Source organism: Plectropomus leopardus, chromosome 14 (assembly GCF_008729295.1).
Source record: "Plectropomus leopardus isolate mb chromosome 14, YSFRI_Pleo_2.0, whole genome shotgun sequence".
Taxonomy (NCBI): Eukaryota; Metazoa; Chordata; class Actinopteri; order Perciformes; family Serranidae; genus Plectropomus; species Plectropomus leopardus.
The window spans coordinates 916,849-931,397 of NC_056476.1; the positions used below are offsets into that span (position 1 = coordinate 916,849).

At 37.9% G+C, this 14,549-nt stretch overlaps 1 protein-coding gene across 1 annotated transcript in view; it reads right to left on the bottom strand.

Moving 5' to 3' along the window:
- Positions 1 to 14,549, bottom strand: part of LOC121953749 (neuronal PAS domain-containing protein 3) — a 291,906-nt gene that overhangs the window by 187,006 nt on the left and 90,351 nt on the right. Inside the window, 1 exon segment of the mRNA XM_042500962.1 lies at positions 7,348 to 7,446. Within this exon segment, the coding sequence (XP_042356896.1) occupies positions 7,348 to 7,446 (99 nt within the window).

A 14,549-nucleotide genomic window follows, 5' to 3' on the forward strand; every position in this document is an offset into this window, starting at 1 on the left:
TACATACAAGGGGTCGTGCATGGCTCCACGAAATGCTCATAAGGAAAAAGTGGCATGTTTCTAGCACATATTGCACACATACATTGAGGGAGAGAGAGAGAAAGCGACTGAGATTACACAAGTTACCTCACTACTGTCGCAAGCCTTAATTAAAAATGCAATATTCCATCATCATAAACCAACACAATTAAGCTCAAAACAAAACCCGACATGGCAATAAAAGCAAAAAAGCTCAACGCCACTGAGGACAAAAACAAAGCATACAGACATCTTTGTGTAGAGATGCAGATCCACCGACAACAACCTCTCAAATAATCACAAACTGACACTGCTCACCATCTAAATCAATCCATCCAGTAAAAACAAAAGCCTCAGCGAAATTAAATCTGCTTTTACTCACCAAAGCAGTTGCCTCCTCTGCCTGTATAGCGTGAAATGATGTCTCCTTGACCTGTTTGGCTATCTCCTCCATGTACACTTCGTACAGTCTGACAGCTCCTCTCAAAAGACGTTTTAAATCGTCCAAACTCGACCAGCTGCTGTCTCCTAAAAATACCGAAAACAGAAGAGAGCCCTCTCTTCGATGCTAACCGTTAGCCACTTTTTCTTCGGAAAGCCGTTAAATCGACGATTTGTTTCACCAGCAGTTTGAGTAAAGACAGTATCCTTTAGGTTGGTGGGCAGCCAGGCGCTTCAACTCCAATTCCTCTTAAAAATGTAGGGTTTCAAACCCGTGATTCAGTAAGAAATCCACTTCATTCCTCTTCACAAGTTACAGAATATCCTTGTTGCCGAAGAGCTAAAGTTCACAGCTAGTTTCCGCAGCGCCACAGAGAGTCAGCCAATCACCTTCTCCGCCCTGAAATATTAGCCAATCAACGCTGAAGTCTCAGATGACGCTAGTGTAGTGGGCGGGGCTATAGCGGGGCTATAGTGGAGCTACGTAGACCTGACGTGGACCTGACGTAACCCGTAACGGCACAGGCAGGCCTCTGAGTGATTTATACCATCATAATTCACTGTATTTTTAAACGGTTTTTTCAAGCTATTTGATTTGTTACAAATGGCAGACATGCATTTATAATAACTGGTTAATTAAAAAGGCAAGTTTTCATATCAAAATGCTTCATCTTATGTAAACAGTAAATATGAGTTCTATAAGTAAATATATATATATATGTAATGTATTATTTAATTTATATATTAAAACATATTTTTTAATATTTATAATAATTAGACATATCGTTCTCGGGACATTTTTCATTAATTTCCCGATAATATCCTTGTAATTTTCCCAACCATCTCTCTTGTTTGTAACATTATTCATTTGCAAAATAAAATAACATTAATTCCTCATGCTCCCACCAACAGGCTATTATCTTTACAAGTGGGCAAAAAGTAAACTCACAGAGAATATTCTACATTAATTAGTCATAGAACTAATATTTACTATATATATAAATATATAAATATAGATAGATAGATAGATAGATAGTCAACTTCTACGTATATTTCTATGAATTACAGTGTATACACAGACACCTTGAGCATGCGTATTACCGTTTTCCGACATTAAATACACACTGCACTATGAGAGAGGGGCTGGCCCCACATTTACCTCACAGCCACCGTAGCTCTACTGCAGATGCAAACCAGGTAAACAGGGATCAATAAACATGAACAAGAATGGATTTTCAAATTTTATTTTGAGTGTTTTAAACATACAAACACAAATGATATGCAAATTTGGATGACACTATATATTCAGAGCTAATAGATTATTGCAAATAATAATATTTGAGCATTAATGATAGCCTGATGTGTTTGCACAGCTCTCCTGGTGACTAATGACTAGTTGCCACTGGGTTTTAAGTATTTTAGCAGGTTTCTAGGATTTTCAGATGTTTCAAGGATTTAAGGACATTTCCAGGATTTTAGGACGTTTCCAGGATTTAATGACATTTCTAGGAGTTTAGGACATTTTAAGGATTTTAGGACATTTCTACAATTTTAGGACATTTCTAGGATGTTAGGATATTTCCAGGATTTAAGGAAATTTCAAAAATTTTAGCATGTTTCTAGAGTTGTAGGGCATTTCTAGGATTTTTTTTAGGACATTAGGGTCTTGGTTAGGACCTCTGTTGGCAGGTGCGGGGGATCCGCCACAGGCACTTTTTTGATTAACAAGCTCTGTTTTACCTTGTGTATACTAAAAGTATAAAAATGATTCCCAGTGTGAATCATTTTATTTTTACTGTGAATTACAAAATGGTTGGGGCCACCTGGCACTTACTGGAGCCCAGATTTGGCCCACTGGTCATAAGTTGAGTACCACTTCTCTAAAGCAACATCATATTTTCCCTCTTTTACTCCTGAAGCACATTTGCTGAAATCATGCTGTTGTGTCTCTTGGAGGGACAGTCTCAATCAAGTAGCTCGGAGCATCTTTGTCCTCCTGATGGATGTACCAGAGCAGCAAAACACACATCACATCCTGTTTGTTCCTTCAGATAATGACACATCTTTCTCTCTAATACCAGCAAACAACCAAACTGCCTCTGCTTCCTCCATCTTCTATTGTCCCTCACCATACCAAACCTGGAGTCTCTATTCACACACACACACACACACACACACACACACACACCACTCTCTCTTCTAGCTTAAGTACTATTTGAATAACAGCAGCTCCCTGGTGTGTGTGCATGTGTGTGTGAGAGGAAAAGTGAGTGAGGCTGTGGTGGGCGAGCTCTCCCCGGTACATCTGTCTCTTTTAGTTTACAAGCACTCTGCTTACACACACACACACACACACACACACACACACACACGCACACACACACAAAAACACACAGGTGATCGTGTTCAGGCAGAGAAGTGCATGTAAATACACATTTCCACACAGAAACACACACCATAAAAGAAACCCACTTTACATGTTCATGTATGGTAGTACACACACACACACACACACACACACACGCACACACAGCTGTAAGCAGAGTAGACAGGTGGAGTGTATATCAGGGGCCTCTGTGGCCACCCAGCTCCTCCACCATTTATCTCAATTTCACCTTCTAGACACACACACACACACACACACACACACACACACATGCATTTAACATTAAAAATACACCCAGCCAAAAGAAGGCACACACGCACACACACACACACACACACTGACACACACGATGCCACACACATAAACACCACATGCATGAACAAACAGAAAAACCTTGACAAACACGTTCCTCTCTGTTTTGTTTATGTCACATGTTCTCATTCAAACATCAAATATTCACGTTCATGTCTACGTGTGACACACTAATGTTCTCCTGCGTCTGTTGTTGACGTTCTGAGGCGCTGTGTAAATGTACGCATGTTAAATGCATTGCGTATTTTCAAAAACACGTCCATTTTCACACTGCATCTACTGCTCATTAGATGCATGCAATCTTTTTCAAAATAAACATACAATTTTCATGAAACACCTCGTATTTATATTTATTTCCTTTTGCGACAAAAGCATGTGTTCACACACACACACACACACACCAACTGGACTTTCAAGTGCAATTATCCTCCATATGCAATTGGTGTGAATATTTGCTTGTACATATTTTTTAAATCTATCTATTTATTTATTTATTTATGTTTCTATACTCTTAAGTTGTTGACACCTTGTAACTTATGTTAGTATTTTTTATTACACTTTGCACCTTGTTTTTTATTATTAGTATTTTATTAAAGTACCTCATAGCTGCTGTAACTCTGCAAATTTCTTATCTTATCACAGCACAACAACAGGTGCCTTCCCTCTGCAAAAACACTGCGACAGCTGCCGTCGTGCCAAACGGTGCAGTATCATAACACCAGGAAAGGTTGCTTTTGGCATTGTTGTCTGACGCCAAAATCACAGACCAGGCGTCAGTATATGAGGACTTCAGAGAGAGAACGGGGTGGTTTATTCAATGGAAAACACTTGCTTCTGAGTGGCTTAGAGATGTCTATTAAAATCAGATGTGTTCAGGTCTTAATCGGTGGCAGGTTACCATAGTAACAGTGACGATGCTTTAGACAGCTAAGGGGAGAAATTAAGCTAACCATGACGTTAAACTGACTGCAAACACACTTTAAATTGTAAACAATGTGTAGGTTTTTTAAAAGGCTGTTCAGTTTGTTTGTGTTACATTTTTATTCAATTGTGTGAAGCGTCCTTGGGTATCGTGAAAGGCGCAATATAAATCTAGATATTTTTTATTATTATTATCATCATCATCATCATCATCATCTTCATCATCATCATCATCATCATCATTATTATTATTATCATTATTATTATTATATGAGTATGACAAATCAATGATTAAATATTGACTTCCAAAACTAATTTATGATCTGTTACTTTAAAAAGTCAAAGTTTAACCTCCATGAACCTGACATTTCCTTCTTCCTGACTGCTTTTAATATCACATTATTCTCTTTAGTTTCTCCACAACCTTTTCAACTCCTCATCTCTAATAAAATCAGGCTGAGACCTGCTGCAATCCAAAATGTAAAACCTGCACTTAACTCGCTTCACAACAACGACATTTCAGCTACATCAAAACACACATTTTATGTATCACAATGATTATATGTCATTGTATAAAAAATAGTTATTGAAATGTTGTCAATATATGTAATGTGTCTTTTTAAAAATGTTCATATTGCACCAATATTTAGCTATTTAATCCCTTTGAAACGTGAGCAAATTGGCTTGATTTCTTTAAAAAAAAAAAAAAAAGATAGGAAACAACTTCATAAGAAATCAACCAAAAATTTAAGCTGCAAGTAGCTGCAGCAATGAAAGGGCCCTCGCACCCCCACGTATGTCTAGGTACTGATGGGACACCAACTAAAGCGGTCGGTCATGACTGTGAAAGTCGGATAATGCACGCAGAGAGGTTGGAATATATATACCACTGGTGAATACTATCATACAGGTGTGTTCAGGGCGGGACCCTTATCAAACCTATGGCCCTAAATAGCAAGAAATTAATAACGAGTTGCAAGAATGTTACTTGAAATTATAAAATAATAAAGAAGTGCTTGAAAAGTGCTTACATTAAAAAAATAATAAATCTGAAATATAATATAAATCCCTATTTTTTTTATTATCCCTCCCAAGCAAATTTTCAGTTTTTCTTTTTTTCAATTTTCAGGATGTTTCATGCCAAGCTGCTGATCGCCTTTTCCCCATGCTTTTTAAATGTAATCAAGCCAGTTTTCTCACGTTTCAAAGGTTCAAATGTTTGTGAAAGGCATCCATGTGCAGCACAAGAAGACAATCCAGGTTTCGAAGGGTTAACTGAGAAATCAGACATTAAAATTATCTGTATCAGCGCCGACAGTTTTGGAAAAAATATAAACAAACTGTTGCAGCACGACAGTCATCAAGTAGATCAGATGTGTGGGAAAAGGCTCTCAGTGTGTGTGTGTGTGTGTGTGTGTGTGTGTTTATATACGGCCTACATGGTGTTAAGCTCGTCCTATAATGAGCTATTAACTGCCGTCTCCTTTCAGCTCTCCGCCTGACTCCGACACAAATCCCCCCTTTATTCTCCAGTACTGTAATCCACCACACACACATACACACACACACACACACACACACACACACACACACACACACACACACAGGAACACACACACACACACACACACAGGAACACACCACAACATCAACCACAATGCATCAGGCCTCAGTTCACTTCCTGGTGTCAAATCCCTTCTTCTCTCTGTTCCCTGACAAAGACCTCGGAGGAGGGAGAGGAGGAGGAGGAGGGAGAGGAGGAGGAGGAGGAGGAGAAACAGCAGAAGAGAGGAGGGATGGATGACGGATTGAAGAGGAGCGATACGATTTGACAGCAGCGTTTCACAAAAGCTGCAATCCAGACTGCATGTGTGAGCCAACACAACAGTAAACACACACGCACACACACACACACAAAGATGGAGAAACTCACTCACACACATACACACACAGCTGGAAGATTTACGCATAACTGAAAACATTCACACGCAGAAAATTTTAAGCTTAACAATCTGCTGCGATGTGTGTAACACAGCATTAACCCTTTGAAACCGGAGTTAATTGGTTTGATTTCTTTTAAAAACATGGGGAGATGGCAACAAGCAACTAAAATAAAAATTACCTGAAAAAAAGTAACAGAGAAAAACAAACACGAGGATGAGTTTTTTTTTTTATCTGCTGGAAAAAGTATTTATTTCATATATTAATTAAAAAAAAAAATCTGTAAGTTTATGATTATTATTAAAGGTTATAAAATTTTCTTAAAATTAGAAATATATTTTTTCTCACATATGTTTAAAGGAAATCCAAAGGGTCAAAAAAGCTTGTAAAAGGCTGCTGAGTGCAGCACAAGAAATCTGATGTCGATCCAGGTTTCAAGGGGTTAAAACACACCGTTTAGTTACTTCAGAGTAGTAAACTGAACCCTGAATTAGGAAGAAGTGCAAAGACTTGGTTTTGCAGCTGTGATTGATTTTTCCGTCATGATTCAGCCCTCACGCTGTCTGAAACCTTTGCTGCTTCAGGACAATAAATTCTCAACCAAACAACAATCAGATTATCAACTATACAAAAAGTGGAATAGAAACTGCTTCATTTCAGTCAACAAAAGCATAAAAAATGGGAGTGCAGCACTAACAATCAGAGTCTGGTTTGACAGGACAACCAGAGGGAAACATCTGGAAGGTGCACAAGAGCAATAAATGAAAAAGCCAAACAGAAGAACCTAAAATCAGCCATATCAGAGCAAAAGAGCAAAAATAACAAGCACCCCCCCGGTGGATCAAGGAGGCCGCTGAGATCCAGAAACGGCCCCAAAGCACCGTAAACCGAAACGAGGAGGTAAACACACACCTCGGATGCTGTCCTCATGAAACTATCTGACAACATCAGACAGGACGACTAAACCTGCACAAAACACAACATCACATGACTCTTTTGAGGAAGACTGAAGTCCAAATATAAATCACTAAATGACTAGTCTTACAATAAGAAAATAATTAAATAGGGAATATTTTTCTTATTTTATTGACATGATTATACTGTATCCTGCAATATTCCTCCATTCAGAGCAATAAAACCATCTAAAGGTTTGACTCTTAATAAAGAAAACGTCAAATATCTCCATAAACTCCCAACACGGGGTCACTTTAAATCAACAACAAAAAGCATTCACACAGCTCATCAGCGACAAAACACACACAGAGACACACACTACTACCACTATTACGTCTACTACTACTGCTACTAGGAGCGCACAAAAACGTTACCATGGTGAGGAGGTATGCTGCTGGCCGGCCAGGTGAAGGGTCTTGGGCCGGGCGGCGGAGCAGCTGCCTGCATTAGCCGGCCGCTCCCAGTAGGGGTCACTGTGAAACACACAAAAAAAAACGTGGAGAGGTTCTTTAACGACAGCCGAAAGAGACAATGAGCAGGAGAAGAAGAGGAGGGGGAAGGAGAAGAAGGCAAAGTGAAAGGCAGAGAGGATGGAGATAAATCAAAAAGAGAAAACTTTGAAAGTTAAAAGGCAAGAAAGCAGAAGGAAAACAAGATCAAAGAGAAAGAAATATGCTAAAAGTGATAAAAAAAAAAATGAAACAGAGCAAATACAAATGTCATGAGGGCTGCACCCAGTTAAAGAACATGTAAAATAAGTTGCAGAAAAAACATATTAAGACAATCTGGCTGCAGTTTTATGTGTAAAATGAAACAGTTGGGCACTTTAACTCAGTGGGCAATAAAAAAAAACAACCCTTTTGATCTTTAAAGGAGCATCTGCAATCTTAAATATAATGAAAAATCTTTTACCAATTCACTAGAAACCTCAAACAGTTGCGTGAAACCCCAAATCAGATGTGCAAATACTTGATGAAATGTCAAATTAAGGAGCAGTTTGCCAGTCAGTGCAAACAACCAAACACCAAGAACCTCTAATGGAGATCCAACAATCTCCAAAGATGCCAAAAATGTTGATGAAAACTGAAGAAAATGTGTATAACAATTACAGATGCACATAATGACCAGAAAAGTGCTTTTGCAGAACATCATGATGTCACAATGAAACTGACCTTTGACTTTTTGTTAATATAAAGTGTCAATCACTTTATTTTATCCTGTTAGACATTTGTGTGAAGTTTGGCACAATCACCGTATGAATTATTGAGTTAAGTTTTAAGAGGTCAAAGTGACCTTGACCTTCGACCACCAAATTCCAAGCAGTTCATTCTTGAGTACAAGTGGACATTTGTGCCAAATTTAAGAACATTCCCTGAATGACTTCTTATAGTAGATATTTGTGTCCTAAATTTGAGGAATTTCCCTGAAAGCGTTTTTGACATATCAGTTCAAAAGTATGAGATGGACGCAAGGTAACAACAACCTGACTGATGACTTTTGACTACCAAAATCTTATAGGTTTATCATTAATTTAGAGGAAGTTTGTGCCAAATTGCAGAAATTCCCCAAAGGCCTTCTTGAGATATCACGCTCAAGCGAATAAGATGGGAATTAGGCAATTTCCCCTCGGGGATCAATAAAGTATTTCTGATTCTGATTTCTGATAAGAGGGACCCAATCGTAAAGTGAACTTGACCTTTGACCTATAACCACCAAATTCTAATCAGTTTATCCTTGAGTCATAGTAGGTGTTTGTAACAAATTTGAAGATTTTCCCTCAAAGCATTTTGAGATATCATTTCAAAATAATAAGATGGACGCAGAAGGTCACAACAACCTTGGCTTTTGACTACCAGAATCTTATCACTTCATCTTTTTGTCCAACTGGACGTTTGTGCCAAATTTGAAAAAAATTCCTTGAAGACATTCTTGAGATATCACATTTAAGAAAATGAGACGTACATAAGGTCACAGCGACCTTCGACCACCAAATTCGAATCAGTTCATCCTTGAATTTTTTTAAGAAAACATAGATGTTTGTGCCAAATCTGGAGAAATGCCCTCAAAGAGTTAAAATATAGCTTTCACAAGAATGGGACGTATAGACAAACAGACGGACGACCTGGAAAACACAATGCCTGCAGCCACCATGAAGGCATAAAAATGATGCAGTCTCTGTGTGCATCATAATTAGGGATCGACCGATTTTGGTTTATCAGGGCCGATACTGATACCTGTTAGTAGTTAATGACACCAATAACCTATATTTGGAACCGATATGCATTCACAATAAAATTTAAAAACTTTCTGCTAATGTTTAGATTTAAGAATGTAACAAACTCCAACACAAACCTCTGCTTAAATGCAAATGTTTGATCAAAACTGAAACTTTCAACATCATTGTTCCCAGCATTGTAAAGTCAAGTGAAATTTTAAATTAAAAAAAGAGTAAAATATAGCTCCCTGAGGCTGTGAAAAGTACAGTTCCTCCCATGCTGACACTTTCTATGCACTTTTTAATTAATTAATTTTATTGACGATCATTATAATAAAATGCTGATACAGATAAACGACAAAATTGCATAAACTTGCACTCGCATTATTCCAATTGTAATGTTTACAGTTTTTTATTAATTGCAGCTTTATTTATTGCATTTTTTTCCACGTCACTGTTTTCTTTTATTTCTCCTCTTTTAGGTCACTGTCATGATGTGTAGTTTTTTATCTTACTACTCTGCGTGCCTTACAAAGTTTTTCCTTGGGAATGAATAAAGTGTTTTTGAATTGAATCAAATTGAATTTAAAAATGACAAATATGAGCCCAAATAACTGGCCAAGCCGATAATCTGTCAACCCCTAATCATAAACCTGCATCCTGTTGCCTTTGAGTACCTAAATATCGGTGTACTACACATGGAAGAACCATATTTTACCTTGAGTGCCAGAAACTAAACAGTTCTGCTAATCAGCAGTACTGCTGAGTTTATGCCGTAATACTGGAGCCACGTTTAAGGACCTCACTGGTGATTTTACATGTTTTAGCACTTTTACTACAAACCATTTAAACTCTACATTTTACCGTTTTACAAACTGTTCTGCAGTGTTTAATATTTCTTTTTCTACCTCCCAGACATCCATTAGCTTTCATTCATTTTTGCACCACATGAAAGCCTATTAGCAGGTCTGAACTGTGTAATCCATCACTGCGAACATTCATTTTGTAAGCATGTAACATTATGAGGTAGCAGTGCAGACTTTTCAAATTACTCCGCACCCTCCGCAGATTTTACACATCAGGATCAGTTTAAAATCTGCACACTGTGACAACAGGTTAAACATTTATTCTTTTTTTTTTTTTTTTAATAAAGTCTGTCGTTTGTGAGTCCCCAAACTTAAGAGGAGTGCAGTACCTCATCACTGGAGTCCCTCTCTAACACCATCAGCACGCAAAATTTAAATCACATTGACAGAAGATTGACTCGATGTTCAATGAGATACAAAATACAAAAGCAAAATTCAAGATTGAAAGCTGTGTAAAACTATGGGAAAAATGCATCCAAACAGCTAACAAATGTTTGCCTATGTATTAACTCTTTGAAACCTGAGAAAATTGGCTTGATTTCTTTAAAAAAAACATGGGAAGAAGGCAATGAGCAACTTAGGACCAAAATTAGCAAAGAAAAATTAATAATAATATTTTTTAGGTAGAAGAAGGTAAAATGTACAGAAAATATATACCTTAAATTGGCAAAAAAAAATCATATATAATATATATATATATAATCATAATAATATAATTAATTAATTTTAATTTTAAAAAGAATTTAAAAAAAGAACAAGAAGTAAAAACAGGAAGGGAAAAAAGACAATGACCTGGAAAAATGTGCCTAAAAATAACAATAATTTTGTAGATTTAAAAAAAAAAAAAGTAATTAAGATAATTATAAATATTGATTTTTGGACATTTTTCCCTAGCTTTTTAAAAAGAATTTTCAAATCCTACTAATTCCTTGCAATTTTCAGAAAAAAAAACATTTTTTCATTGCCATTTTTTTCCTATGTTTTCAAAAGAAAGCAAGCCAATGTGATAAGGGTTTAAAGGTTGAAAAACTTGTGAAGGCATCCGCGCGCAGCACAAGAACAATGATGTGGATCCAGGCTTCAGAGGGTTAAAAACTGTCAGCAATAATGTGAAATATACCAGGTTTGTAGTTAAGGGGTTAAACTTGCAAACATTCAGGTATGATCCTTTAAGGCAGTGGTCGGCAACTGGCGGCCCGCCAGCCAAATTTGGCCCGAGGCCAAACTTAGTTGCCGACCCCTGCTTTAAGGCTTTGACTATATCAGGTTATAATGTGCTAATGTGATGCATTACACAGTTCCTCTGGGATGTTGCAATAACAACAAAAAACACAAAGTTGACCAAACCCCATGAATCACGGGTGACCAAGCACTCTGTCAAATCACTGCAACTTTTCTGCAGATTTGAACATCACAATTTTCCGCGAGTTTCAGCACAAGAGTCCCCCGCAAAATATCACCAAACTCACTTTCTTGTTTCTGGTTGTGAAGATCTTCAAACCGAACATGTCTTCTTGTGATGTTTCTAAGATTTAAGGTCGTTTCTCAGATTTCAGGACATTTCGAGGATTTTAGGATATTTCTAGGGTTTCGCTTAGCCTCTGTCAGGGGTGCAGGGGCTGCTCCCCTGGCACTTTTTTTGATAAATATGTTGATGCTGTTTTATGAACTTTGGCACCTTATTTATACTACAGGAGAAAGTCATTAAACAAACTATTGTATTTAAATATCTTTTGTTTTTGTCCATGATTAAAACTCTTCTATTTATCAGTATGCACAAGAGAAAACGTTTTGTTGGCTGGTAAAAGCGTCGGTGAGTTTGGAGATGTACCTGCCACCGCGGCTGGTCAACGAAAACACCTCCTGCATTTAGAAATATTCAGAGATAAATAAATAAATAAAGCTGCAGTTTGGTAGTGTTTTTTAACAGTGCAGAGTGGGACTCGGCAGGCAGGCAAAGTGACACGGAGTCAAATACAAAATACAAAGCAGCCCCAAAGTGACTGTCTATGCACAGTGAATTATTTGAATTTTACACACACCCACCAAAGACAGGCTGTCAAAACCCATGCCGGAATGGATTTTTCATACGGAGAGAGGGAGCGAGGGAGAGCCGAGGAGAATAAAAGAGAGGAGAGGAGGGAAAAAACAGGAGGCGGAAACAGGGCGAGAGACACCGGGAGAGACAGGGAGGAGGAGGAGGAGAGAGCGAGGGAGAAGCAGTGAAGCGATGCCGGCTTGCAGGAGAACATTAGCTGCACTGTGTAGCGCACCATAAAACCATTGACATTGTCGGTCTTGCTTTGTGGACGAGTATTATTGTAAAACACAGTTTTCTGAGGCGAGCCGGCCGCTATTGTTCTTGTCAGCAGGGTGAAGCGAGGGCACCGCCGGCATAACTTATTTCGGTTTTAGAGCTACACGGGAGAAGGCAGCGAGTTTTCAAATTAAACCACCGAGATGTAAGTCCAGAGATTGTATTACTTTTAGATTTGATCTCTTGATGCATGACTGGGGAAACATATCGCTGCTGTCGGGGAGGAAGATAAAAAAAAACAATAAAAAGGTAAAGAGAAGAAAGGTTTGTTTCTTTGACAATAAAAAGGTAAAGAGAAGGCAGGTTTGTTCTCCGTGAGCTCGGTGTACTTTGCTGATTATACAACGAGGTTTTAAACAGGTTTCAAGAGACGGAGAGTCTGAGTCGACACACACATTATCATATCAACCTTCAGTCCATCAAACAATAACAAGTGCAGTATTAGAGCCTCAGGATTTGCTGTGTCATGGTTCAAAACGGATTTTATCTTTGTGTAAATATATCATCAAATACTATGACTTCAGCATCTCCTAAATAAGATATTTCACTCAAGTGTTCTCATGATTGCTTGTGTTCAAAAAAACCTTTCAAACTATTTCTTTAAAACCTAAAATAGGCCTAAAAGTATGAACCTGAAAATCAGTGTTACAGGTTCTCTTAAACTCTGAGGGACTGTTTGGTGTATTTTACGCACTTTTCGTTCTCCAGTGTTCATGCTTATGTCCTAAATGTAGTCCTGATTGTGTATCTGAGTGTAATCAGTGAATTTCCAGCTCAGCTCCAACAATAAGTCTAAAATACACTGTGGAAACTAAATAGTTACATTCAGACTGTTCAGGTCAAAAAATGAAAAAATGCTCCACTGAAACCCATTCACCCATCAACCCATGCAATAATCTTATTTCAGTCCTTTTGTTGATTGTCATGTTTTATCAGTTGGTACGATCCAGCAGGCGGGACAAACCAACCGGACAGCAGAAAATCCTCTTTTATTAAACTGCATTTTTACTGTGTGCAAAAACCACAATGTGCAGTTTTGTAACCATGTTTAAAGAAGTGTTTCCCACCAAAGGTTTTTTTTAATGCAATATAAATTTTATAAATATTAAACCTACTTTGCAATACATTTCCTTTGCACTTATGTGACATCATTTTATCTTTTTAAAATACCCGCTTTTTCATCTTTTTATCTTCTAACTTTAACACACACAGTGTAACACACAGTAACACAGTGTAACACACAGTGTGTGTGTGTGTGTGTGTGTGTGTGTGTGTGTGTGTGTGTGTGTGTGTGTGTGTGTGTGTGTGTGTGCTGCCCTCTCCCCTCTGCCGTGTCTCCCATTAACAGAACGGAGACCTTTGGAAAAACGATCTCTATCTGAGGACGTTTACAGGCCACCAATCACATCACTTTCTCTCTCTCTTTTGACTCCACATCACTCACACGCTCTCTTTTCTCATCGCTCTCATTTCCTCACCTTCTCCATCCTCTCTTCCTGCTCCTTTTTCTCCCTCCATACTTTCTTTTCTCCTTCTGTCTCTTACTCAAACCTCTTCCTCTTCCAACCTCTTTTCAGGGGGGTTGGCCTCAAGGTTTTTTTTGGGGGGGGTTGGGGGGGGGGGGGCTTCATCTCTGTCTCTTTGCATCTTTTTTCATCCTCATGCCTCAATTTTTTACATTTTCTCTCATTCAAATTTACTCCCTCTCTTTCCTCCAACACTAATCCTTCTGTCTTTATGTCCATCCATTTAATTTCTGCCATCATGTCTCCTTTTGTCTTTTCCCTCCTTGTCTCACATTCTTGAGCCCCTCCTCCTTTCTCTGATCTTTTCTGTTGTGAGCAAGAAACTAATCCTAAAATCCTAGAAATGTCTTTATAAATCTGAGAAATGTCCTAAAGTTCTAGAAATGTCCTGAAACTTTTCAAAAAAATCAGAGAAATATTTCAAATATGAGGAATGTCCTAAAATCCAAGACATGTCCTTAAATCCTAGGAACTTCCTACAGTCATAGAAATGTTTAAAAATCATTGAAATGTCTTAAAATCTAGAATTATTTAGATTATGAAAAATTATTTAGATTCTGAAAAAACGTCCTGAAATCCTACATACCTCCTAAAATCCTTGAAACATTATAAAAACCTAGAAATGTCCTAAAATCTTATAAATGTCCTCAGT